Source organism: Amborella trichopoda, chromosome 13 (genome assembly GCF_054954075.1).
Source record: "Amborella trichopoda isolate Santa Cruz 75 chromosome 13, AtrichopodaSantaCruz75HAP2 v2.0, whole genome shotgun sequence".
NCBI classification, from domain to species: domain Eukaryota; kingdom Viridiplantae; phylum Streptophyta; class Magnoliopsida; order Amborellales; family Amborellaceae; genus Amborella; species Amborella trichopoda.
In genome coordinates, this window is record NC_142348.1 from 46,419,052 (window position 1) to 46,445,708 (window position 26,657).

At 41.4% G+C, this 26,657-nt stretch overlaps 1 protein-coding gene across 2 annotated transcripts in view; it reads right to left on the reverse strand.

Moving 5' to 3' along the window:
* Positions 1-146: 146 nt before the first annotated feature.
* LOC18442678 (upstream activation factor subunit UAF30) overlaps positions 147-26,657 on the reverse strand; it is a 32,303-nt gene continuing 5,792 nt past the window's right edge. The window contains exons 4-6 of one of the 2 annotated variants that reach the window (XR_966938.3): positions 12,308-12,528; positions 477-667; positions 147-385 (exon numbers count right to left, since the gene is read on the reverse strand). Coding sequence is in view for 1 of the 2 variants with exons in the window: in XM_011628134.3 (XP_011626436.1) it covers positions 545-667; positions 12,308-12,528 (344 nt within the window). In the remaining variant the exon portion in view is untranslated. Of the gene's footprint in view, positions 668-12,307; positions 12,529-26,657 lie in introns of both variants that reach the window. The other variant, XM_011628134.3, reaches the window with a different exon arrangement.

The following is a 26,657-nucleotide window of genomic DNA, read 5'->3' on the forward strand; positions in this document are numbered from 1 at the left end:
AGGTTCTTTATTTCTGAAATTTAAGTTTCATCAAGATTTTCATGACATGGAGATATTTGTCAGGCATATATATTTATAAACAACAAAATATTTCCAGGAGCTCATCCAACACAACCTATACATCATGTCCTAATAAATGCAGAAGAGAAAGAAAATGAGATCAAATAAATTGGCATATTCACTGAACAAGAACTGATATAATTGCCCTTAATTGGCTATAAAAGAAGTTAAAAGATAATTCTTAAATTTATAGGGGACCAGCACCTGTAAGACGGCAAAAAACAAATTGGAAACACAAAAACAACAGAATAAAGAGAATGTCATGACATTTGCTCAAGATATAGGCAACAATTTCCAGATTCCCTGAATTTCCTTTCAACTTAATCTGTAAGAAGAAAAACAAACATGGGCTAAGAGCAAAACGCAATAAATAAAACATAAGCATGTCTTTGTAAATTATTGTCTTGTTATATTACCTCTCATACTAACAAAACTCGCATGTGCTTGCTCTTTTTGTGCAAGCAGCACTGCAAGGGGCTGATCACTATTCGGTTTTAATGAAATGCGGGGCCAACAGCTTTGCTACGCTAAAGCCATTGAACGTGTCAACTTCTAACAATTCCTTCAGCTTCTTGTCACAGATGATTCTCCTCTTGTCGGAAGGGTCCTTAAAATTAAGGCACATTGTCGGAATAAATATACAGAGAGTAATAAGCTGCTAAATTTTACAGTTGCGTCAAGTTTGCAGGTCATATCTCAATGGACAAGAACAAACAAAAGATAAAAATTTATTTTATTCGTTCACTAGGAGTGTCAGTAAAAGTTCAGATGCCTACTAACGGAAAAGAAATTTACCTCAAAAGATACTGAAACTGAATTATTAGTATTTCCATCTTCAATGCATCACGAGTTCGGGCTATAGCCATGGCTTTTTAATAGGTAATGATGTTTCATTCATTGAAATGTATGAAGTATATAACATAGTAAACTGAAGCAAAGGGAAACACCATTGAGAAGAACATCCCAATCAGATACAGGCCTACCAAGGAACTCAGACCTGACAATGTACTTAGCCAGGAAAAGAGTACACTTGTCCGCCTCTAAATACGAATTGGTTTGACATCTTGGGGAGAAGATTAATGAACACAAGAAAATGAAATAAACAGGAAACAAAGAATTACCTCAGCAAAGAAATGAGAATATCAAAATAGAGAGGTTAATACAAAAAGATAAATAAAAAGCCAACATGAGAAAGAAAAAGTCAGGAAAGCGTAACCAAGAAGTACTAATTTTGATGATTATGATAGCAAAATAGAAACCGCATAGTGATGCATATTGCTTCCAGGAGACGTAACTTTTCACCCAGATGCCAGTGTGAGGTGTGCCAAAGCATATCTGAAAGATCTCTTCAAGATCTACAATCTCTATTTCTATAAATTTTCCGTTGTGGTCCAACCTTCAATTATGGCCGGAAACTTGGTGACAAATTTTAGCTTTAGCTAGCTGAGTTTTATTAGAAATCCTAAATTAATTATCGTTTTCATAGCTTTCATTTTTTTCATGAGCATTTCCTATTTTCGAAAAGTTAAGTCTTAAGGTTTCCTGCAATCCAAGCCAAGCTAGCACTAGACATCAAAAACCACTGTAAATATATGTATTAGCCCTATGGCCAAGCCATGAAGTTTGGGAATTGAGTAAAGACTGGCTTCCTTAAGCTTCTTGGTGATTTCCACCATTTAAGTGTCAGTTCCTCAACCCCCACATTACTGCATCATCTTAAACTTAACCATAACCTAGCTGCCTATCAAACCCATACAATTCGTTTTTTTTTAAACTGTTTACTGTACTGTATTAAGTAAGAGGAATGTACAATATACAAAAATGCCCCTAGCAAGGGGCAATTTTCTGCCACCGAAGAGGTGACCAAAGTAAAATTGATATAAATCAAAAGGTTACAACCAAAAAACAAAATGGAAATTCAAAGCATTCTAGAATCCAGCACAGCGAAAGATCTACTAGGGATAGTTAGAGAGGCAACCTCCTTAGGAAGAGTGTCGACCACGTGGTTGGCCTCGCGCCAAGTATGCTCCATAAGACCTGTGTACGGTCGCAAATATCAAAGATTTCATCAAATCCTGCTGTGAGTCTCCAGGGGGGGGGGGCCTCTTGAGGCCTAGGAGATAACGTTTCTCAAGTCACCCTCGACATAAGGACTGTGCTCCAAGACAGGTTGAAGAGTTTGAGTCCCTCCAAGAGCGCACAGGCTTTCGCTGAGGTGTAATCCGCAATGCCAATTGGGAGAGCGAAGTAAAGGAGAGTGGCACCAACATGGTTCCTAACGAGGCCCCCGATGCGCACTGGGCCTGGTTTACCCATGGAGCAACCATCAAAATATAACTTGGTTTGCCGAGGGACCTGAGGCCTCCACAGGGATGCACAAGAAACCGGTCTCGATCTGTGGAGAATGGTGGAGGTCCGAGGAGGAAAGAAGCTTGCAGTGGTAGTGGTTGTGGTTGGTGGCCCAGAATATCACCGTGGACCTGACTTTGGCTTTTAAGGTTTCTCAATGAGAAAATTAGCCCTGAAAAATCCTTGGATTGCTTTCTCTCCAGAGGGTCCACAGGTTTGCGGCCACTGAGGCCTTCCAAAGCATGAACCCCAATCTAGGCCAAGGTAAAAATTGCATAAGGCGGAAGAGCTAGGGCACTAACTGTGGTGTAACCCACGACCACCTGAACAATTGGAGAAGGTCTTCCCACAAAAGGCCAACTGTGGTGCAATGGATGAATAGGCGAGAGTTTGTTTCTTCATCTGCCATGCACCTAACACAGAGGTCGGGAAGTTGCAATCCCCATTTTTGTAGTTGATCAACCGTCAAAGCTCACTCCAAAATGGCCACCCAGTTGAAGACCTGGATATTTGGGGGGATTAGTGAACCCAAGCTAGGGATGAAGACAGTTGCTGGAGAGAGAGTTTGGCTGGAGGGTAATGAGTTTTAGGTAGAAAGAAGAGACTGAAAAGACTCCTTGAGGAGTAGGAAACCATAAAATTTGGTCTTCTCCTTGGGCGGGTGGAGAGGTAATGAAGTAAAGGGGAGAGTTCCATGAAGGCCGGGGATCCCTCGTCTGTTGGATCTCTACGAAAGTCAGGGTTCCATACTCGAGGGTTTTGACGGTCCATAAGCAGGGCCTCAGGATCTCTTGCTAGTCGATACAAGCTGGGGAAGCAAACATTAGGGCAATATGGCCAATCCAGAAATCATTCCAGAACCTAATTCTGTCCCTCACTCTAGGATGGAAGCGAATATGGGTTTTAAAGATATGGAGATCAAGAATGGATTTCCAAAAACCGGAGGAAGACTAGTGAGGTCTTCCCGGGAGGAACCAAGGGGAGGAGCTGAGATGGTATTTATGGGTCAGAAACTGATGCCACAACTGGACAGCAATTTTCCACACCATTTACCTAGTAAAGCTAGGTTGTTCTTCTGGAGACTACGGATGCCTAAGCCACCAAGGGATCTCGGTTTGCAGACCGTGTGCCCATACAATTCTCTAAACCAAAACCCAAGTTTCCCCCCTATATGTGTGAATATGGCAGTACACATGGCTGCACCTGTTGGGATGTGTTGAATCCCAAGGCAAAAAGTGGGCCACTTTTTGGGATTCCTAATTTTTAGGTTTTGGTTTCCCATTTTTGTGTGAAAAATCTTTCTACTGTGTAAAAAACGATTACTTTCCTATTTTGAGGGGGTATAAATCCTATGCAAAGTGAACCGATATCTTCCCACAGTTGACTCACCAAAAAGTAGGACAGTGATGGGATTAGGTTTATCACTTATATGAAGATAGAGAAGGGCATTCTCTCTTTTGGGGTGTTCTTATCTCTAAAAATGGTTGGCTTGTAGAAAGAGAGAGAGCACAATACAAGAAAAAGGAGAATTTGGGTTTACAGAGAAGCTTGAGAGATTGAGTTTGCGTTATCTGGTTCTTTCGGGTAAGAGCTTTCTTGTACTCTTTTTTTGTTGCATAGTGGAATCTGTTGATCGTCTTCACCTGTGGATGTAGTTATATCTAAGATGAACCATGAAGTTATTTGTGTTTTTTTCTCTCCCTTTGCAATTTTTGCTTGTGCATGTTGATTGTCTGTCGCCGTTTTCTTTTTCCAGTTCTTTGCTTTGCCAAAAATCAACCTGTCGGGTTCTAGAGCTTCCGCACACAACTGGTATCGAAATCTGGTTTTAGGGTTGTTGCAATGGTAATGAAGATCTCAAATGCAAAGTTTGAGGTGGAGATATTTGATGGCAGAAACAACTATGGAATTTGGCAGATCAATGTTGGGAGTTGCTAGTGCAACACAATTTAGATAAAGCATTGAAAGAAATGACGAAGAAACTAGAATCCATGTCCCACGAGGACTGGAAAGACTTGGATCTAAGGCCTATGAGCACTATTAACTTGTGCACTATCGAGCGATGTGTTGTATAAAGTCATCAAGGAGGATTCCGCAAGAAAGCTTTGGTCAAGGCTACAAAGCATGTATATGATGAAGTCCCTCATGAAACCATTGAATTGGAAGCAATTGTTGCACACCCTGATGATAAATGAAGGTACGATATCCTTGAGCATCTGAATCAATTTAATAAAATTATTCATTGATTATTGAGCATTCGTGTCAAGAAGGAAGAGAATAGGGCTATGATGCTATTAAGTTCTCTCCCTCAGTCATATAATCAACTTGTCACAGCGTTGCTCTTCAGAAAAGATAACATAGAGATAGAAAATGTGACAACAACTCTTCTCTTGAGTGATATGAGGAAGGAGGGTGATGCCCAGGCTCATGCAAGAGGTCGATTGAGATAAAAGAAAGGGGATATGAAAGAATGGGCAGGTCCCTGTCTAAATCAAAATCATATATGATTGATGTTTATTGCTATTACTGTAAAAAAAAGAGGCATGTGAAGAGGGATTATCAAACTTAAAGAGAAGGGAAATGAATCCCTTCTTGAAGCTAATTTGGTTGATGGGGGGCTTAAAAAGTGGAACAAAAAATGTATTATCAGTCTAGACAAGTTGAGTTTACTTTAAATTCTCATGGGCTCTTGATTTGGGGTGTCCCTATCATATGTACCCTCACATGGACAAGTTCTCCAGATACTGGAGGAGATTTGAAGGTGGCTCAACTGTGATGGGGAATGACGCGACCTGTAAGATCGTCGGTGTAGGGATAGTTAATATCAACATTATGATGAAGTTGTGAGAACCTTGACTGGTGTGAGACATGTTTTAGATTTGTTAAAAAACCTTCTCTCTTTGGGTGTCTTAGACCCCAATGGCTGCAAATTTGTTGGTGTAGGTGGAGTCAAAATTAGTTATGATGAAAGGCAAGAAGATTGGACAGAATTTGCATGTACAGCTTATGAGCACTATCATGGACAGAGAGCATAGTTACCGGGAGCGCCCATGTAGGGGTCCGCTTCTGCCATGGAGTCTTGATCTCGTGCACCGAGTGATTAGATCTCAATTCTAGACACTTCCTTGCATATTTGGATCTCTTATCCGGAGTTATGGGAACTCGATTCCTATAATTTGGGGAACGAGTTCCCTAGCAAGTGGGACCCAGATCCACATGCCCAAGATCATGGCTCCAATATCATTCTGAACCACGATTCCATCACATCAGGAATAGAGTATCTTATACCATTGGAGCGAGCTACACCTACAAAGTTTATTTTATTCGTATATAGTTTTCCTCAAATTTTCTATGACGCGCACATTTTGCAATGACACTTGTGTCCAAGTTTAAACAAAGGCAACTAGAATAGGGACAACATTGGAAAGAGGTTCAAAAGTCAGCCACATTGCAATTTTATTGTGAAGTGAGGTCAATCTTGCCCAACATCGAGTGTCAATTTAGAGAAGGGTATTGTATAACTAAGGTGTAGTGGTGCACTGTATACCACGATATTGTCATTACCGAATTTGGTGAGAAATCATGCTCCAATGCACCACAATAAGGTTTTTCACCGAATTTGGTATGAAATCATTCTCCAATGCACCCCAATATCGTTGTTTGCCGAATGCGGTATGAAATCATGCTCCAATGACATCAAAAATTTGAAGGCAATCTCAATGCCATGATCTTTTATTATATTGATACCTTAGAACCATGGATTCGTAAAGAGTTAAACATGCTATCTAATGGAATTCGCTCTAAGTTTATAATATATAGAAAGAGTGAATTCCAGAACCCCAATCCTAATAATGGCACAACGCGATCCCTTTTGGTAGGGAACTCGCTCCCATCTAGATAGCAATGCGCTCCCTAGAAGTCATGGAACTCGCTCCCATCCCCAGGCCATGTACGGAGCTCGCTTTACAACCTAGGGAACTTTGAGCTAGACTCGCTCCGCGCTCCTGTTCCCAGAAGTTCTTGTTCCCAATAACTATGGGACAGAGTAGCACTTCGATATCTGATGGTGGTGATTCCGATAGCTGGGGCATATGTGGCTCGGCAACATGAGAGAGAATTTTGAAAGAGCTAAGCAAACATCAGTTGATCAATGGTGTGAAGAAGTGAAAGTCGGACTTTTGTGAGTACCATATCTAAGGCAAGCAGTGTAGGTGCAGTTTCGCATATCTATGCATACCACTAGAGACATTTTTAGGTATGTCAATTCAAATGTATGGGAGCCATTGTCAGTTATCTCAAAAGAAGGATCTCTATACTTTGTTTCCTTTGTGGATGATTTCTCGAAAAAGTTACGAATTTACACCTTGAAAAAGAAAGCATGTCTTTAACACATCAAACCACTGAAAGCTAAAGTCAAGGACAAACTGGGAAGTAGGTGAAACACTTGAGGACTGATAATGTTGGAGAATACACTTCGACGGAGTTTGTGAACTTCTACAAAGACAAAGCCACTTTCTGTCACTAAAATCCAAAGACGCCGCAATAGAATGGATTCGCTACATGCACAAAAAAGATACTTCCAAAGAAGGCATGCAGCCTTTTAACATTGGTTTTTCAACATGCTACCTCATCAATGGGTCACTCATTTACAACGATAAGGTCCAAAACATTGCAAAAGGATTATTCTCGTTTGATAGTGTCCAACATATGTTCATGTGAAAGGTGATAAATTGAGTTTGAAGTCGAAGTACATTTTCCTTGGTTATGGGATGGAATTAAAGGCTATAGATTGTGGCGCTCTTACCCTGAGTTGCCTAAGTTTTATTATCACCAATGATGTTAAGTTTGATGAGCATGCCATGTTGAAGCATGTTGAGAAGAAAAATTGCAAACATGATGGTGGTGACGTTGTTGAGGTGGATTTTAACACTAGAAAGTAACCCATAAGATGTGTCAAAAATTTTCCATGAAAGAGTGGAAGAGAATATTGAGCCTGACGAGGTTGTTGAACCTAGTCCACATGATGAAGAGCATCATCTTGAAAGGGTAAAGAGAACCAAGAAGCTAATGGTACAGTAATGAGGACATGATAGCGTATGCATTTGCTGCTTCAAGCCAAGAGCCATCCACCTATTAAGGAAACTTAGGATGATGTTGACACTTAATAGTAGCAGGTGGAGTTATGTCATGAATGAGGAGATGGAGTTTCTTCAAGCGAATATGATATGGGATCTTGTGAAGTTGCCCAACGAGAGTCATTTGATATAGACAGGTTTATAGGAAGAAGGAAATATGACCAAACTTTCAGTGGTGATCAGTTCAAAGCATGGTTGGTCACAAAAGACTGTATAGGGAAGGAGTTGAATAATGAAATATTCTCTTCAGTTGCAAAACACTATCGAGTGTTACTAATCATAGTTGCATTATTTGATTTGGAATTGGAACAACATGATGTTAAAAATGCATTCTGGCACGGAGGGATAGATTGATTTATCCAAAAGGGTTTGAGTTCAAAGGCAAACATGACCATGTTTGCAATATTAAAAAGTTAACATACGGCCTAAGCAATTTCCTAAGTAATGGTAAAAATATGCTTATACATTCATGATGAGATATGGGGGTGTCGGATGTAAGTATGACAATTGTGTATGTTTTCAGAGATTTACTGATGATTTGTTTATCTACTTGTTGCTTATGTAGATGATATGTTTATTGTTGTCGTTTGTGAAGAATTCTTCAAAAATTAGTAAAGTAAAGACTTGGCTTGGTAAAATTTGAGATAAAAGAATGTGTACTACAAGTGGAGATACGAAGAAACAGAAAGTTGGGCAAATCGTAGCTATCTTAGAAGTAGTACAATGACAAGGTCCTCATAAGATTCAATATGGAGAATTCAAAGCCTGTGGTTACTCCACTTAATGCACATGTCGGCCACCTGATCTTCAAATACAACTGTTGAAATGGAGTATATGTCTCATGTTCCTTATGCAAGTGTAACGGGAAGCCTCATTTATGCGATTGTTTGTACTCATCCAGCATGTTGTTAATATTGTTAAAGTATCAAGAAAGGAGCATCGACATGCAGTAAAATGAATATTGCACTACGTAAGGGACACATCAAATGTAGGTTTAGTGTTTAAAAATAGTAGCAAGTTCGGTAACAAGGTCGTTGGTTATGTGGATGTTGATTTGGAAGGTGATTTGGATTGTAGAACGTCTACTGCAAGTTATGGGTTTACACTTGCTGGAACTCCGATTAGTTGGAGGTCGATGCTATGACGCACAGTTGCCTTGTCTAAGACCAAAGCATAATACATAGCTGCTACAAAGCAGTGAAAGAAGCCGTTTCGCTTGGAGAGCTTGCAAGTGATTTGGGATTACTATGAGGTGGAACAGTCATTTATTGTAATAATCAAACCGTAATATGTTTGGCGAAGAACCAAGTCTATCATGCAAGGATGAAGCATACTAGCAGCATGTACCATTTTATCTGTGAGATAATTGCTGAGGACAGTGTTTTAAAAATCGCCGAGTCGGCACGGAATCGGCCAATTCGAATCGGGAATCGGTAATTCCGTGTCGGTTCTTTTGTAAAGTCGGGAATCGCCCGGTTCTAGAGAGAATCGACGATTCTGCACAGTAAATCGCCCAGTTCTTCGCGTCATGATGTCAGGACCCGCCCAATCAATCTTCTACAGTCAAAGGGCATTTTTGTAAACTTTGGGAAATTTTGAGGCAAAATTCGTCAGAGACCGAGAGCACACGGGTCCACACGCTTCGCGGTGCCCTAAGTTCTTTCACGCACGTGTGCTCACGATCCACACGCTTTGCATAATCTCGTTGCCTCACACACGTTACGAATGGTGAGTACAAAGAACTATTTATTCATATAAATTTGCTTCTCTCTTCGATGTGAGACTATGTGAAAAGGTAATACCTTAAAATGTTCATATATTATATATTTTGTTAACGGTTTTATAAACACTAAGTTGCAAGTGTTATACCGGTTATTGCGTGTGCTCATTGTGAGGACGGACACGAGTTCAATTCCTCTCGTTGAGGAATTTTTTTTTTTTTTTGTCAAATTATTTTCTTATCAAAAAAATTAAAGGTTTTTTGTAGAAAATAAAAATAAAAGGTTTTTATCAATTTCGCTTTTTGTGAAATTTTTTTCTTATCAATAAAATAAAAAGTTTTGTATAAAAAAAATTAAATTTTTTGTCAAATTTTTTTCTTATCAAAAAAAGTAAAGGCTTTTTCTAAAAAATAAAAATAAAAGGTTTTTATCAATTTCGCTTTTTGTAAATTTTTTTTTCCTTATCTACAAAATAAAAAGTTTCGTATAAAACAAATGAAAGGCTCTTATCAATTCTTTTTCTTGTCGAAAAAAAAAAAAAGGTTTTTGTCAAAAACAAATAAAAAACAAAAAGTTATTGTCAAAAAAATAAAAAGTTCTTTTTAAAAAAAAATGCAGGTATTTTTGTCAAAAAAACTCATTTCTTATTTTTGTTAAAATAAGTTCATATTTTTGTCAAAAAAACTCATTTCTTATTTTTGTCAAAAATACAACAAGCCTATTTGTTAAAATAAGTTCATACAGAGAAAAAAAACTCAATATTCACATATTGATGAAAAAAATTAAAATTAATAATGTAGTACCCCGATTTCGTATTGGATTATTAAAAAACAACATTTATAATGAATTTTAATAATTTTTTTAGATTTTTTTAAAGCTTAATCCGATTGATTGGACCGATTTCCGATCCGAATCGCCGATTCACCAATCCGGATGGGTTTTTGGAGTGCCAGATCAAGAGCACCGATCCGTTTTTTAAACCACTGGCTGAGAATGATATCTTGTTGAAGATTGGTACTAAGAAAAATGTTATGAATAATGATGACAAAGCTGGTTCCATTATAAAAGTTCAAGTTGTACTTGGACTCGATTACTATGTTGCCAAGGTGAGTGCAAAAGATGATCAAATGGTACTGTTTTTGGAATTCAAGCTAGGATGGAGATTTATTGGGAGGTCATGAATCCCAAGGCAAAATGCGGGGTCACTTTTTCAGTTTCCTAATTTATAGGATTTGAAGTCCTATTTTTCTGGGAAATACCTTTTGAATGTGTAAGAAGTGATCGATATTACTTTCTGATTTAGAGGGGGAATAAATCCCTGGTAATAGGTTGAATTACCAAAAAGTAGTGTAGTAATGGGATTAGGTCTATCACTTCATAGGAAGACAGTGAAGAGCATCCACGTGACTCTTTTGGGGGTTTCCTTTTTACTAGAAAAAGTTGGCTTGTATGAGGAGAGAGAGAGAAAGGAGGTGTAAAGAGCATCACGCAAGAAAAAGTGAGACCTTGGATGTAGAGAGAGAAAGTATAGATAGGGACTTGAGAGAATGAGTTTGTATTGTCTGGTTCTTCCAGGTAAGACATTTCTGTTACTATTTTTTCTATTGCATGGTGCAAACCATCAATCTTCTTTGCCGTTGGATGTTGTTACATCAATGTTGAACCATGTAAATTCCTTCTTCTTTTTTTCTTGCTTGCTTAGTGATTTTTGCCTGTTCTTAGCACTTTCTTGTGGCCAGTTTTATTTTTCTCGCTCTTAACATTGCCAAAATTCAACTTGTCGGGTTTTTTAGCTTCCGTTCACAACAGCACCATCAAACTATTACAATTTTAAGAGTATTGTGTCCAATGCAGATGCCATGCCCGTATTGAAGTATCGATACATCATAGTTTCCCAAAAAGCGAAGCACACCAAACCCAAAGTACCACTTGTGTAGGAAGTAGGAACCAATCCCTTGGTCCTACAGTCCTACTTGCAGATAGTTGTTCAGTAACACATATAAGCTACAAGTCATTCTTGTAGGCAATTTTATCCTTGAGTAACAAATTGTTAATTGTTCCTTAGGTTCATATGCTTACACAGATAATTTAATCTGTAAATCAAATGAATTCATAAGATCAGAAGGACAGAATTTATGGTTAAACTAAAACAACATATAAAGTTGACAAAAGCAAAACACATATATTTCAACTATCAAGACAACAACATACTTCTAATTAGTGAATGGACATGTAAGCAACATTACCTGGATGAGAAAAATGAGTGAACTGGATCAACACTGTGAACTGAGTAGCAACTTGGAGAACCAGAGGGTTCAGCAAACCAATTTAGTCAAATGGATGAACTGAACTAGCAAATGAACTGGACTGAAAAATCAAACAGGGCAGGGTTTTAGACTAGAGAACCAGCCAAACTAGTACTGTAATCAGGACAGCTGGATGAGTGATCAAACTGGGTAAAGGTAATCTAAGACAACCCTAATTGTGGTTCCCACGCCATCCATTGGCATCCATTATTTCAGCAGATGGTGATTAACCCCATGGGCTATGTTTTTCCATAGTTGGTGCAAATAAGGTACACGGTCCCAACTTTTGTATATCTGCAAAATCAATCTCCTTACCAATCTGAATACTGCCAACACAGTAATGAAGTTAAACCTAGGCTTAATAACTGGCGTCATGGGCCTGAACAAGCCTAGAAACCCTTGAAATTTCTTAACAGAGAATCTCTCAGCTATTATTATATGAACAGATGGCTACATGGAGTTCCATAATCTACACAAGCAACCAATTAAGAGGCGGGGGGGGGGGGGGGGGGGGGGGGGGGGGGGGGGGGGGTTTGAAGTGAGAGAGAGGTAGGCATTTGGCCAATAAGCAACTTCGTTGTCCTAAAAGATAAAATAAGTATGTAGCCATGCATACATCTAAAGAAAATGCATAGTGAAGTTCAGTATGTACTCCAGGGTGCATTAGAGATGCGTAAACCATCTTTTCAATATTGTTAACCATTATATCTCACAAAAAGTAAGATCAGTTGTGTACCTGAAGTTCATTCTGTTTTATGTGGTTCCATATTCTTTTAATAACTTCACTACGTGGTAGTGCATTTTCACCAGTACCAATAAACTTTATGAGGGCATCTGAAAGCGGAAGAGGTGCAAGTAAAGCTGAACCTTTTCCCCCTTGACCTTTCTCTTGTTTTTGTCGTTTCACCTTTGGTACTGACACATCTGGTTTTACCTTTGGTACTGACACATCTGGACCTGAAAAATATTGGACACAGCATGAAACAAAAACTGGTATGACACACCAAAGCTAAAACGTGATTCAAAATATTGTTCCTAACTGACAAAATCAGCATTCAACATGCTTCTCCAGGCAATAAAAGAAACAGGAATCAACTACCACAATGCAATGAAAGAATTATCATAATCAAAATTTTGTATCCAATGCAGATTTATTGACCTATACGTAAGGCCTATACACCAAAAGAGTGACTTGACAGATTGGATTACGTGTAAGATTTGTTCTTTCACCTTGTGATAAAAGATACTTGAACTCAATAATGCCAAACAATCCTAGGCCAAGAACTTACTCGCATCAACAAGAAAAATTGCCACTGATCCAACAACAAATAGTTACAAGATGAGACGGGAAGGAAAGCAGAAATTCCTATAAACAAGAGGAAGTTGAACCTTTCTAGAAAAACAACCCAAAATTTAATTTACACAAACACCAACTACACCAAAAATATAATATCAGGCCCATAAACATATGAATGGAGATGCCGACATGTGAAAGGAAAAATGAAATGGTTGACAGGCTCTAAAGAAGGTTGCTAAAAAATACAATAAAATAATAACATCATAAAGGCCAATGAAAAAGCATTTCACAGAACATATACAAAATTAATTGTGCTGAAAAGAAAATAACAGACCATGTTATGTTTTCAAAGGATCGATCTAGTTATCTAGGGCCCAAGTGCGTCCAAGGGTAGTCAAAGATGTGGGTGGAGAAGGGGTCAAATGTTCTTTGTGCCCTTGGGCAAAGTAGAGTAATCCATGGGACCAACGACCCCAGGTTAAAAAACAGCTAATTTTCAAGGGTTTGGCATGCGCATTGAAAGATGAACACAATCAGATGGCTACATAATTCAATTCAGAAGATTTAGCCTTGGTAAAAAAAACTTCAGTTATACTCGACGGTGTGTAAACAGGGAGGTAAACTTCATGGCTGGTAGTCTAGCACTCTAGCTAATATGTTCTTGAAAGAGAACTTGGCATTAGGATTTCAAGCCATCATATTTCTGGGATCCCATCTTCTATGTAACATATACAGGTCAATCGAAAACCAAAGTATGGGCATCAGTCTACAGCTATGCTACCATGCACAGATACATGTGCCTCTAAGAAAAATACAAGCGTAAAAAATGTCGTAAAAAATGTCAACCCTGAGATTGGTATTTTCGACACAGCACATCTTTGCATTATATAGATAACGGGGAGGTGAGATTTGAAGTGACTTAAGTACTTTTACAATGGGATTTCAACAAGAAAGGTAAACAGAAAGGGTCCAAATTTTTGAAGCGTCAAACATGAGTTTTGTGTCCTTGGTGTGATGAAATGCGCTAAAAACTATAGCAAGTGTGTCCATATCACTTAAGTCTACAAAGTTTTTCAGCTCATGGTATGATGAGAAATTAAAAGGAAAATAGGGGGATTAGCGTGTTGAGATACAGGAGGGAGATCAAGAGATTGGCATAATATTTAAAATATGAGATAGTTGAAAGCCAAGAAGGGAGATGCAGGGGTAAACAGTCGGGTAGAAAGATAGACAATCAAGCAGCCAGTAGTCTGCATTCTTGGCTCTTCAAGAGTATCTCGGTGACTGGATCGCACGGTCTTGGCCATCCAAACATAGTTGTTTTGGTAGTACTTACATAACTCATGATCATAGAGCTCATAACCATCATTGGATTGAACTGTTGCAGTGTGAATGGTGGTCTCTTAAAAAGAGGATTATTGCGGAGGGTACTCAAGAGTACAGGACTCGGGCGTGTGGATGGCAAGGATATGGGTGCTCCGTAGGAAAGCTTATTGGAGACATTTTTAACTACCTGACAGAATTAATAGACAAAATAGTATCAATGCATAAAGCAATAGCTGAACACATGCATGATGCAGTGGCGGGCCAATAAGGTGCTAGCAGGGGTGTAACTTTGTAGTAGTAATCGAAAGGTCCAAGACTGGATAATGTGTCACTACCACAAAGCTAACCTGAACAGCTGGTTAGGGTCTGAACAATATTTGAACAGGTGCAAGAGAAACTAATCTGAACAAAATCAAAACTTGAGGCAGGGTGGAGGCCATTCACCTACAGGTGGGTCCAAAAGTGATCGTACAGGTGTGAGAGTGGACTATGTGTCGCAAGCATGTTGCACGAGACTGGAACATGCTGCATGTGGTCCTGATCAGGCAACATACAACATAGATCAGGCCACGTGCGTCCTAGAATAAGTCGTGTATGACCTATAGATTAGACATGCTTGCAGCCTAGATCTAGCCATGTATGGACCAGTTCTGGGTTGCATGCAGGTGGGAGGTTGGCCCATCTGTGACCTGTAGGGGGAAGGGTAGTTGGGTTAGTTCGGTAGTTGTATGTGGCTACCATATTGGACCCGCATGCAAGCATGTGGGGTGTGTGCGTCCTTTTGCTCGAGTCTGGTGAAGGTTTGAAAAACAAAAAGTAAAAAAAAAAAGAACTCAATGAGCCTCACGGCAAGCATGAAACTATTTGCCACTTATTTTTGCGCCTAATCGTCCTAGGCTGCAGGAACTATGGTAGAGAGGGTTACCTATTTCTAAGAAACAAGAAATTGAGGAAGGAAAATAAAATTACGAATAAAATGACTCAAAAGGTTAACGAAAGAATCCCACCAAAAGTATAGCTACTACTACCCGTAGCACACCACCTAAGCAATGATCTTAAGTTTTCTAAAACATTTAACCAAAAGGGAACTCAAATAAGAAATCAAAGGAAGAACATAATAGGAAAAAATAAAAAATAAATAAAATAATTAAAAAGGAAAGTAAAAGGAAAGAAAGTACCAGAAGTACAGGCTGATACATCAAATCCAAATGAATAACCATCATACACATTGTGGTGGACCGTTACTGATATGAGAACGGACTGATATAGGGTTCTTGAGGATCGGATCAAGGGTTTCTATGGTTGGATTCAGAGTCCCTTGGGTTAAATCTAGGTTTCGGGTCTTAATCTAGGGCTTAGGGCTGGCTGACCTAGGGTTGATCTAGGGCTTAGGTCTGACCTAGGGCAGATCTAGGGCTTAAGGATTTGACCTAGGGATGATCCAGGGTTTCTGATCCTAGGGCTACAATATCTAGGGTTCTAGTCCTAGAGCTAGGGTATCTAGGATTTTCTCTCTTCTCAAAGAGTCCAGAAAACTCACAAGAGTTCTAGGGGTTCTCTTTATGGAGCCCCTGTAGCTTTCTTGGAGACCACTCGTAGAATTCTAAGAGTTTTTTAGAGTGTCTAAATGCTCTAATGGGTAGAGAGAATACTATTTATAGAGTTTTGAGGCTAGGCATCTTAGGAATTAAAAGATGTGGGAACTAGGATTCCAAATCATGTAAGGGACTGATATGGAATTAAGTAAATTATTTTCCATGGAGGACTAGATGCTTATTTCAGATATTGTTTAGAACTTAACGCATAACTTTCAAACCGTATATCAGAATTGAGTGATTCTTGGACCATTGGAAAGCTCTTTCAATTCCCTATAACGTGGAATAGGTTTGATGTGCAATTGATTGAGTTTTATTAGGGCGAAGTTTATGGAAAGTATAGGTGTCGGTATAGTCTGCTTCTGGTATCCAGGGGGTATTATAGTACATTGGACGACTCCTCTGGGTGCTTAAGAGTCCTATCTATGGTCTAAGATGAAGAAATCGTCTAATCTAGGTCCAAAATATTGAGCTGAATCTCAAGTGTCCACAAGGATAGGACGCTTCGTTTGAATTTTTCCTATTGAATTTTAAGCATATATTTTAAAGATTTTTTTAGGGTTTATTCTAGAGTTTTTAAGCTTTTAAGGATTTAAGGGTTTTCTAGTTTTTAGGACTTCAGGGGATGTTTGGAAAAGTTGACGACTCCTTAGTGGCATTATTAATTTAATCACGTGTAAAAATGCCATTAAAAATTTGCTTTAATTAAGACTTCTATTTCAACTAAGATCAGGATTTCTCGAAGTCTAATTAATGAGTCTTTTATTATAATAGGGGTTCATGTAAACGAATAAGAAGTAGAGATGAATATCAATTGTTTTGGAAGCCCTGGTTGAATCAGAGACCTAAGAAGCTTGGCTTCCACCACTATCTTCAATCAAATTTTAAGTCACTTGAGTTCTTTCTCCAAATTCTCCAATGCATTAGTTGGTATCAGAGCAATCCCCATCCCCAAAGCGCCCTAAGATCTGTTGCATGTTTGCTCGAGTTCGTGGTCAAAATGATGACAAAGTTGCATGAGAGGAATTTAATGATTTGGAAAGGAGAACTAAGGAACTAGCATGTGAAATGTGTTGAAAGTGTTCAACCCAAAGGAGGTTCTAGGATATGACGGAAAAGGTGCATCCAACCTGCTCTAATTGATGTTTAGTCGTTCAAGACAAAGTCAGACATGAATCCTACAAATTTGAGTTGACATATGAGAGTTCTTTCAATAATGATAGAAAGGATGAAGCTTTAGTCACAACTAGGGGTGGACTGAAGATCTTGCTCATGATGAGTGCCTATTGAAACATATATTTGATGAGGAAGAAGAAGAAGATCCTATATTCGACTCAGAGTTGTATGAGGAAAATTTGATTGCAGATATGTCCTACAATTTTCCAGTTTAAGTCACCCGTCTTTGATCCTATAGTTGGTTCAATCTATTATGAAAAACGTGATCTTGTATGTGATCTATTTTTGATGAAGAACCTTCAGAATAGGTTCAGGAAATTGGAAGCCTTTCTCCTAGAGATAGTAGGGAGAGATTAGATCTTGAAAATGATGAAGAAACCATAGATGGTGAGGTGAAACCATAAATGATGAAGAAACCATAGATGGTGAGGTGAACAGAAAATAGGTGAAGACGATGATAGCCATGGCAAGGAGAAGCAGGAAACCTTAGGTTTTCTAGAGGAAGTCTTTGGCAAGAATTTTGTATGAAGTCAATGTGTACAGACTTTGCATTCAAAGCGTTCGGCAAGGTGTATGTTGAAAACGAGGTTGATGGGTTTGAAAGCTCGGTTAAGGTTCTTAAAGTTGCTGAGGAAAAGAATTTTACGGGTCTAGATGTTGGAATTAGAATGATGCGCAGGAAGCATGGTGGATCCTTAACCCAATAATCATGTCCCACAGAGAGAAAGGAAGTATATGTTTTTTGCATAGAGACATATAACTTGAAGTAGCCAAGATTCAGGCGGTACATGAGCTGATCTTAAAAATGTACCTTCCACATAGCATAACTCCTGGTTTAGAATCACTATTATTGGTACTTGTTGGAATTAGGAGTCAGAGTTCTACAATGTCTAAACCCAATCCATCAGTTTTGTAGGCAATATCTTCAAAAGAAGTTTCTAAAAAGCCAATTTTTTAGTTTAAGACTTTCATATCAATTTTCAATGTGGGTTCTGGGATAGTTAAATTTGATATATTTGACTCAATTTCTGAACTCACATATCAAGATCTGTTCATTAAGGATTTCTTCCTACCACAAATAATCTTAGTGATCTGTTTCTTAAGGATTTCTTCCTACTGCAAATAATCTTAGTGCCAGAAAAGAAGTAAAAGGTCAAAGAAATTTGTGGCTTTGATAAAGAATTCATATTGGCACACTTTAAAACTCGAGGCGCGTTTTGAAGAGGATTGTCCCAACGTCATACGATCAAAGGGACCCATAAGAATCCTCTATTCGGTTGAGGTTGACTATGATATTTGGTGAGATCTTTGATATTTGTGACACCCTGATGTCATTTTTATGCACATCCTTAGGGGAGCTAACCAAGAGGCCAATATGGCAACACAATTTCAATGTTGGAATTCTGATATTTAGCCTTGACATCTCTCAATCATTGATTTTCCTTTTTTTTATTCTTTATAAAATTTTGATGTAAAAAAAAAATTCGAGGACAAGTTTTCTTCAACCAAGAGATCTGATGCAGGCATGATGATGCCTCATATTTTTTACTTTTCTATTAAATTTTAGGGATGTACTTTTGGCAGTTTTTACGTTTTTTTAAACTCTATGGGGATTTTTTTTTTTTTTTGGATTTTAGGGGCTGTTCGGAACAGTAGCTAGAGTTTATTTCATCACGAGTACAAGTGTTGTAATGAATTTTATTTTATTTTAGGAAGGATTTCTATTTCAACCAGAATTTCTTTAGTTCTAAGTTAAGGTTTTTTTATTGTAAATGAGGTTCATCTAGAAGATTTAGGGGTAGAGTTGAATCATAGTTATTGGGATCTCCCAATAAATGTGATGATCTAGCTCTTCAATCTTGATCCGACGCTCTGGGAAAGGGAACTCTACGGGATCTAGCTTATTAAATTTTGGGATCTCGATCCTCACTGTTAGGAATCCCGGTTTCTATTGTTAGGATCCCAAGACCAAGACAAGAACCAAACTCATGGTTTTCTTTATTTATAGCCAGCTAGCAAAACAACCATACTATCAAAATAGTTGCATTGCTTATTGGTTATAAATAAAGAGATCCCTACTTTTAAAAGTATATATATTCTTAGACTATACATGCTCTTTGAGATAGGAATCAAGATTCCCAAAAGGTTGGCATTTCAATCCCTAACATTTGGGTATCCAGATCCCTGACATAAGCATTGTATGGCATGCTCTTTGAGGTAGGGATCAAGATTCCCAAAAGGTTGGGATCTCAATCCCTAACATTTGAGTATCCAGATCCCTAGCATAAGCATTGTATGGACGGTACTCCCAACCATAGGGATATTCTAGCATTTACTGATTCCCTATTCCAAATTCCGATCTTGCTCCTAATCCTAGCAACTATGAGTTGAATACTATTTGAGAGTCCTGGTTTAACTAGAGAACTATGATGCTTGGTTTATAAGCCTCTACCATTATTGTCAATAAAATTTTCGGTTCTTTGCTTTCTTTTCGTGAGTTCTTCACTACATTATTTAGGTCCCTTATGAATCATGTTTGGCACCCCATCCATCGAAGCCCCTCCCTTTCCTTCCCTCCTCTCTGCTAGAACTACGCCCACTTGCTTAAAACCTCCTCCCTTACCCCCAGCCTCCTCCGCCCTCTGCCCGCCCTCTTCCTCAACCTCTCAAACATGCCGCTTCACCCGTGCATCTACCACCTCTTCAAGGACATCACACCTCTCAAGACCACATCTCTTTGGTAGGACAACACATCTTGCTCCATACGAAGAAAGCTCTCTCATCCATAGTGGGCCACTTCAACTCACGAAGAGATGATATCAGGGGTATTGAGAAATGGGGCCGCATTCCCTCAGAGGCGTCCGCCCACAGAGCTCTTCATCTCCAACCACCCACCTTCAAAGGAGCGTCTCTGTCCCTGGCTTTGTGGTCCAATCTCTCGGGAGCCTACCACAAGTAGAGGATATCGCTTAGAGCAACCAATATCCCTTTGCATGTTTACCACCCCATCACTTTCAAGCTCATCGGCGACTTCGGTGGCAACTTCGTTTCGATCCATTAGAGATCTTGTGAATTCCTCCTCATGGACTCCATTCAACTGTTGACTGGTCTTAAACCCTCAACCTATCCCCTTCAAATTGTGGTTACACATCGAAGGGGAATTTTAGTGTGTGCACATCTCTTGGATTATGGCCTCTCCTCCCTCCAAGGGCCAGTCCAACCGACGGGCCAACCTGACCCTCCTGCGCACCAAAATGGGTGGACCTTTGACACTGGAGAAATGCCAAGCACAACGTAGATTCCATCTTCCGAGGGTCCACATTAATCCTCATCAAGAGACCTCCCCCTACCATCCCACGACCGAGGCAACAGCCTCAGGCTGACATCGGCATCTCTACCCCTTGGACTTCCCCCCCTCTATTCCCCATTGACCACTCGCCACCTGACCTCCCCCCCAAGCTGGCACTTAATCTTCACTTCTCCCCCCCACTAGCCACCTATTGCCCTTACTCTCCTCTAGTGATCACTTGTCCCCATACTCTGCACCCTCCCAACCACCCTCAACTTTAGACCTCAAATGCTAACACCCCTGCCACGTTACTCCCTCATAGATAAAACACTTGTCTCCTTTCCACCTGCTTCCCCTTCTCAACTGCCCTCCCCACATGCGGACCCGCCACATGTACCAAGCGTCACACCATCATTCAACGGCTCAGCCTCGCCCCTCATCTTGCCCGAGGCCTCCATCCCGCAACCCATTCAGGGGAACCTACCAACACTGTCCCCCCTGGCAGCCTACCATCCAACCGATGGCCCTCTCCACCATTTCATTCTTGGCAAACCTCTTTTCTCTCAAACTAGGTAGTAATATAGCTCATCCACACCTATCTCGACGACCCATCCCCTAGCGTCACCACTGCCACCATCTTGGCCTATAATCTCCACAACATCCCATTCTTCGTCCACCTTCTCTCCCTTCGCCTCTGGTTCTATATTGCCTCCCCTCCTGCTCAACCCCCACACCATCATTCCCACCATCACCCATGGCTCTCCTTCCCCCCTCTCGCAACCCATCTCTCCCCTAACCTATTGCCTCCACTCCTGCTGGACCATTCGCTAAACCCCATCGCGGATTTCCTCCCTCTCTTCCTCCCTCAATCCCTCCCCATCCCCAAGGGATACCCTCTTCCCCCTGTCAACCACCCATTCCTTCCCCCGTCCACACACCCTCCCTTCCCAAATGTTACCTCTATCCCTCTACCTTACTTCACTCCACTCCCCCACCATCCCAACCCACCTCTCCCCTTTCTCCCTTGGTACAACAACCACCCATCTTTTTCCAACCTAAACCCTTAACCCCCTCAACCCCTCACCCTTGGCATTCTCCCCCCTCCATAACCCTCACTTTTTCAATCCACCTCCCTTGGACGCCATTCTGGTCCCCCCACCACTCCCCCTCACCTTAGCCCCCACCCCTCCCCTGCTTCTCCCAACCTAAATGTCATGTCCCAACCTTTTCCTCCCCTCCTCTCCCAATAGGGATGCCCCCCTGCACCACCCTCATTCCCCTCCCACCAAACCAGTTCAACCACAGGGTCCCACTCGGCCTCCCCTCCCTCTGTGGATTCTAGCTTTGTCAACGAAATGGACAAGGCTTAGAGCAACATCCAGGAGATTCTAAAGGTCAAGGGTTTCAAATTTGACAGCTTGACGGTGGACATTGATGCCTTCCTCAAAGCCGACGCTCAAACCAGATTTAAAGTAAGTAAGAAGGGTAAAAGACAGCTCTCCAATCTTCAATTTAGAGTAAATTACGAGACTGTTGCTCCTTCCTCATCATGTGCTCCTTCCTACGCCCAAAGAACTCCCCCCCCCCCCCCCCCCCCCCAAAACGCTCATCCAGATGTGCCCCCAACCCCCACTCCTCACCATGAAGTTATTAACGTGGAATATCCTCACCATGAAGTTATTAACGTGGAATATTAAGGAATTGAGAGACCCCCTTAAGCACAACTCTATTTGTGCCTTCTATACTAAGCATTCTCCTTTGTCCTCACTCTCGTAGAAACTTACAACATGCCCCCCCCTAGGGAAGTTTGCCAGGTTCAGGGTCACAGACCATGCCATGGGTGGCTCTAGCTGCCGCTAGAGCCTCAGGGGGCATTTGGGTTATCTGGGACCATACCTCTCATGCCCTCACATCCACCGATATTGCTTCTTCGCTGGATCATTGCCCTTACTATAACTTCTGACTGGCTCCCATGGAAGTTCACAGCGGTTTCTAGCCCCAATTCGGACTCTTACAGAGGACTTCTTTGGGACAAGCTTGATGCCGTCCCTCCCACTCGTTGGTCCATAAAGAGAGACTTTAATGTCACGAGGTGATCGTTAGAGAGGAATTCGAGCTCTAGAATCACTCAATTCGTGCTTGACTTTTCATACTTCATTTTCAGGAATGAACTTTTAGACATTCCCCCCAAGGAGCAGTTTTCACCTGGTCCAAACATTCAATCTCTCCCTCCCTCTCCAAACTGGACGTTAACTCATCAGCTCGGAGTGGGGCTCTTCTTTCCCCAGGACTTACACTACCCTCCCCAAACCTACCTCAGACCACAAGCCCATACTCCTAAACACCCAGCCGGCCGGGGGAGGGCCTAAACCCTTCCGTTTCGAAATGGCATGGCTTGAAGGGACAAGCCTACCCTTTCTGATATCCTCGTGGTGATTGTCTCTCTCTAACCAAGTGCATGAGTGAGCCAGCTATTGGTTTCAAAGGAAACTTCAGCTCCTCTAGGGTTTCCTAAAGTCTTGGAGTAGGCAATTACCGAGAAACTTCCACTCTAAAAAGAATCCTCTTCTTTTGGCCATCAATGACTGGGATCCCATTGAATAGTCTCGACCCTCAACCTGAACAAACTCTTTCTCAAGACCTAGCTCAAACTGGACTACCAAAACACCCTCAAGAAGGAAGATATTTACTGAGCACATCGCTCGAGGGTTAAGTGGCTCAAGTGTGACGAGCTCAACACTTTTTCCACAAGATCGCCAATTGTAGGAGAAGAGATAACACCATTACTCAGATAGTAATTGACGGTGTTGTCCTTGACCAACCCCCCAGGTGGAAAAAGCCATCGTCGATTTCTTCACAGTTCATACAACTATTCAAGTCTCCACCAAAACCCAACCTCGAGATGGCTAACCTTTCCTTCCAGTCCATCCCTCCAGACAAAGCCCTTTGGCAAGAACGCCCATCCTTGGAAAATGAAATCCTCAAAGCTATCTCTGAGCTCAGGCAGGACCGTGCTCCGAGTCTTGTTGACTTCCAGATAGCCCTTTACAAAAAGTTTTGGGAACCCTTTCGCTCTGACATACTCTCTTTCTTTGAGGAGTTCCATGAAAGAGGTGTGATTAACAACGGCATGAATGCCACCTTCATTGCCCTCATCCCCAAAGTGGAAGGGGCTGATGAACTCAAGGACTTCAGACCTATTAGCCAGATAAACAGTTCTTACAAAATTCTGGCTAAGGTCCTAGCCTCTAGAATCAAGGAGGTGCTTGGATGGGTAATCTCTCCCCACCAAGGGCCTTTGTGAAAGACTGCCAAATACTAGATGAAGCCCTTGTTGCACATGAGTGCATACACTCTAGAACCATATCCAAAACCCCATACCTCCTAATAAAGCTGGACTGGGAAAAGGCTACGACCACATTGATTTGGTTGTCTTGGATGAAACCCTTTCCCGCATGGGCTTCGGTAGTCACTGGTGAAAATGGATTCACAGTTGCATCCCCAACCCCTTATTTTCCATCCTTATAAGTGGATCTCCCAAAAGCTTCTTCCACTCCTCAAGGGGCCTCCGCTAAGGGGACTCCCTTTCTCTTCACCATTGTGGCCGAGGTTTTCAGCAGGCCAATGGCCAGAATGTACCATCGCAACCTCCTGGAGAGTTTCAATATCAGCAATGGAGGCCCCGTGATTTTGCACCTGCAATACACCAACGACACCCTGCTCTTTTGTGATGCCTCCAAGCAGCAGGTCAACTCACTCCTTTTCCTCAAGTGCTTTGAGTTAGCCACTGGCTTTAGGGTGACCATGGCCAAATCCAAAATCATCGGCATTGCCTTTGAACCACAGGCCACCCAAGACCTAGTTGATAGGTGGGGCTGTGCAATAGCTACCCTGCCATCAACTTACTTTGGCCTCCCTTTCTGCCATGGCAAGCCTAAACATAAGCAATGGGGCCACATTACTGACAAATTCAATCGCAAATTCGCTACTTGGAATGGGACATTCCTATCCCCCATAGGTAGAGTCACCCTTATTAAGGCCACCTCTCCAACATCCCCATCTTCTATGTGCCTGCCTCAATAGCTGCTCGCTTGGAGCAAGTCATGCGTAACTTCCTGTGGTCCGGAGATGGGGAATTCAGAAAGTACCACCTCATCTCATGGGCCACAGTGTGCAAGCCTAAATCCCAAGGCGGGCTACGGATCCACACACTCGAAAAGAACAATTTGGCTGTGTTGGGCAAATGGTGGTGACATTTGGCCACCCAGAAGGGCCATCTGTGGCAACTTGTGCTCCATCACAAATATCGTCTTGACCAATCTCTCGGGTTGCCCCACAGGGTTGCCATCAACTCACCCTCTAGCGCTTGGAGATCCATATCGCATTGTTTCCACCACTTCTGAGCCAACATCCGCTTCCGCCCAAGTATCAGCAATAGAATTAACTTCTAGTCCGATCTTTGGATTGGCCATACCCCCCTGAGGGATTACTTTCCTAATCTTTTCCTCCTAGCCAGAGACACCATTGCCTCAATTGCGGACTCTTGGAAGTGGTGGGCACCACTCGCTCCTAGAATCCAAACTTCAAAAGACATCTCTGTGATGGAGAGCTCACAACATTCCTTGAACTCTCTGCCCTCCTTCACTCAGTCTACCTCTCTCCTCAAGGTGAGGATAAAATTATCTGGTCTCTAACTGTGTTCGGCACATTCTCAGTTTCCTCCTTTTACCGCAAACTCCATTCACATCCAACTTCCCCCACCTTCCCTCCTATTGTCACGAAAGAATGGTTATCTTCATCCCCCCCAAAATCTTTCAACTGGATAGCCCTCTTGCAGCGGGTCTTGACGATCGACCAACTGCAAAGAAGGGAATGATCATTCCCAGCCGCTGCGTGATGTGCACAGCTGACAAGGAAACAAATTCACACCTCTTCATCCACAGTAGCCTAGTCAGCAAACTGTGGGAAGACCTACTTCAACTGTTCAACTGGTATTGGGTAACCCCTAGGTCTATCCCCCATTTGTTTGAATATACAAAGTATATCCCCTAAGCCAAATTAGGCATTATGCTTTGAAAGGCCTCAGAAGCGGCTACTTTGTGGGCAATATGAATAGAGTGCAACAACCGCATCTTCCAGGGCCACATAATCCCCCTGCATGCCCTGAGGGACAGCATCAAATCCACGGTTATCTTTTGGACCATAAACCACAGTTGCTTCAAACACCTATCAGCCTCGGACTTCCATCTCCACTGGCAGGCACTGCTCTCTCTTAGGCCTAGTCGTATACCTCAAGCGTCCCTGTGGAGACCTCCAGAACTGGGTAAAACCCAACTCAATTTTGATGGTTGCTCGCTTGGCAATTTAGGAACAACCATCATTAGGAGTATCATCAGAAACCACGATGGCCTTTCCCTATTCGCCTTCGCCAAATGCATTGGTCGAGCCAATTCCACTATAACAGAAGCCCTCGCCCTCTTGGAAGGCCTCAAAAACTTCAATCCACTTTGGAGCACTGACCTAGTTGTGGAAGGAGACTCTAGGAATGTCATCCTATGGAGTATGGACCTCAGGGGAGACCACGCCCCTTTGGGGACTAGCTCTTGTTTGTGACGAAATTTTTGACATTTGCAGGCATATTCCCATCTCATGGATGGATATCTAGCGAGAGGTGAACCACATGGCTGACGCTCTCGCCAGGGAAGGGGCATCACTGGCAGGAGCTTAGAGATCTCCAGTTTTTGGTTTTTGGTTCCTTTGTTTTGTAATTGTATGGCTGTATATAATTTTTTTTACCCCTACCACCTTCTCAGTGGTTTTTGTATAGAGCTTCAAAGTTGTGGGCAGCCTATTTTTTGATATCTTGTACGACCTTACTTTATACAATAGAAAATAGTTGCAAAAAGAAAGATGTAGAGGATAATCTAAATGTATTTATATAACTGACAGGGTGGTATTTACCCAAAAAAAACTCACAGGGAGGTGGAATGAGCATAGGGCCCGTAGATGACACCTTTTAGAGTGGGCAAAACTGTAATGGGAAAATTAAAATTAAGGAGGAACAGATTCGCTTTGAAAAGGTAAACATTTTGGCCTGAACAAATGCCAAGAGAACATCTTCAAACAAAAGAAATCAGTAGGTGGCAGAAATTGTGAGTTAAAAGCAAACAGGAGTGCCAAGTTCTTCTGAAAAAGGAGCTGATGCTAGGAGAAGAATTGTGAACTCAATCTGGTGAGGATGAAAGCCCATCAAGAAGAGCCATGGGTTATGAATGACTATGCTGGAGATGTGTATGTCCATGTGCAGATTGCTGAGAGATATATGCATCTCTAAAGCAATTAGATGCCATATTAGACAGCCTCTATTGTGCTGGAAGCTTGGAATGTAGGTTTGTGGAGGACA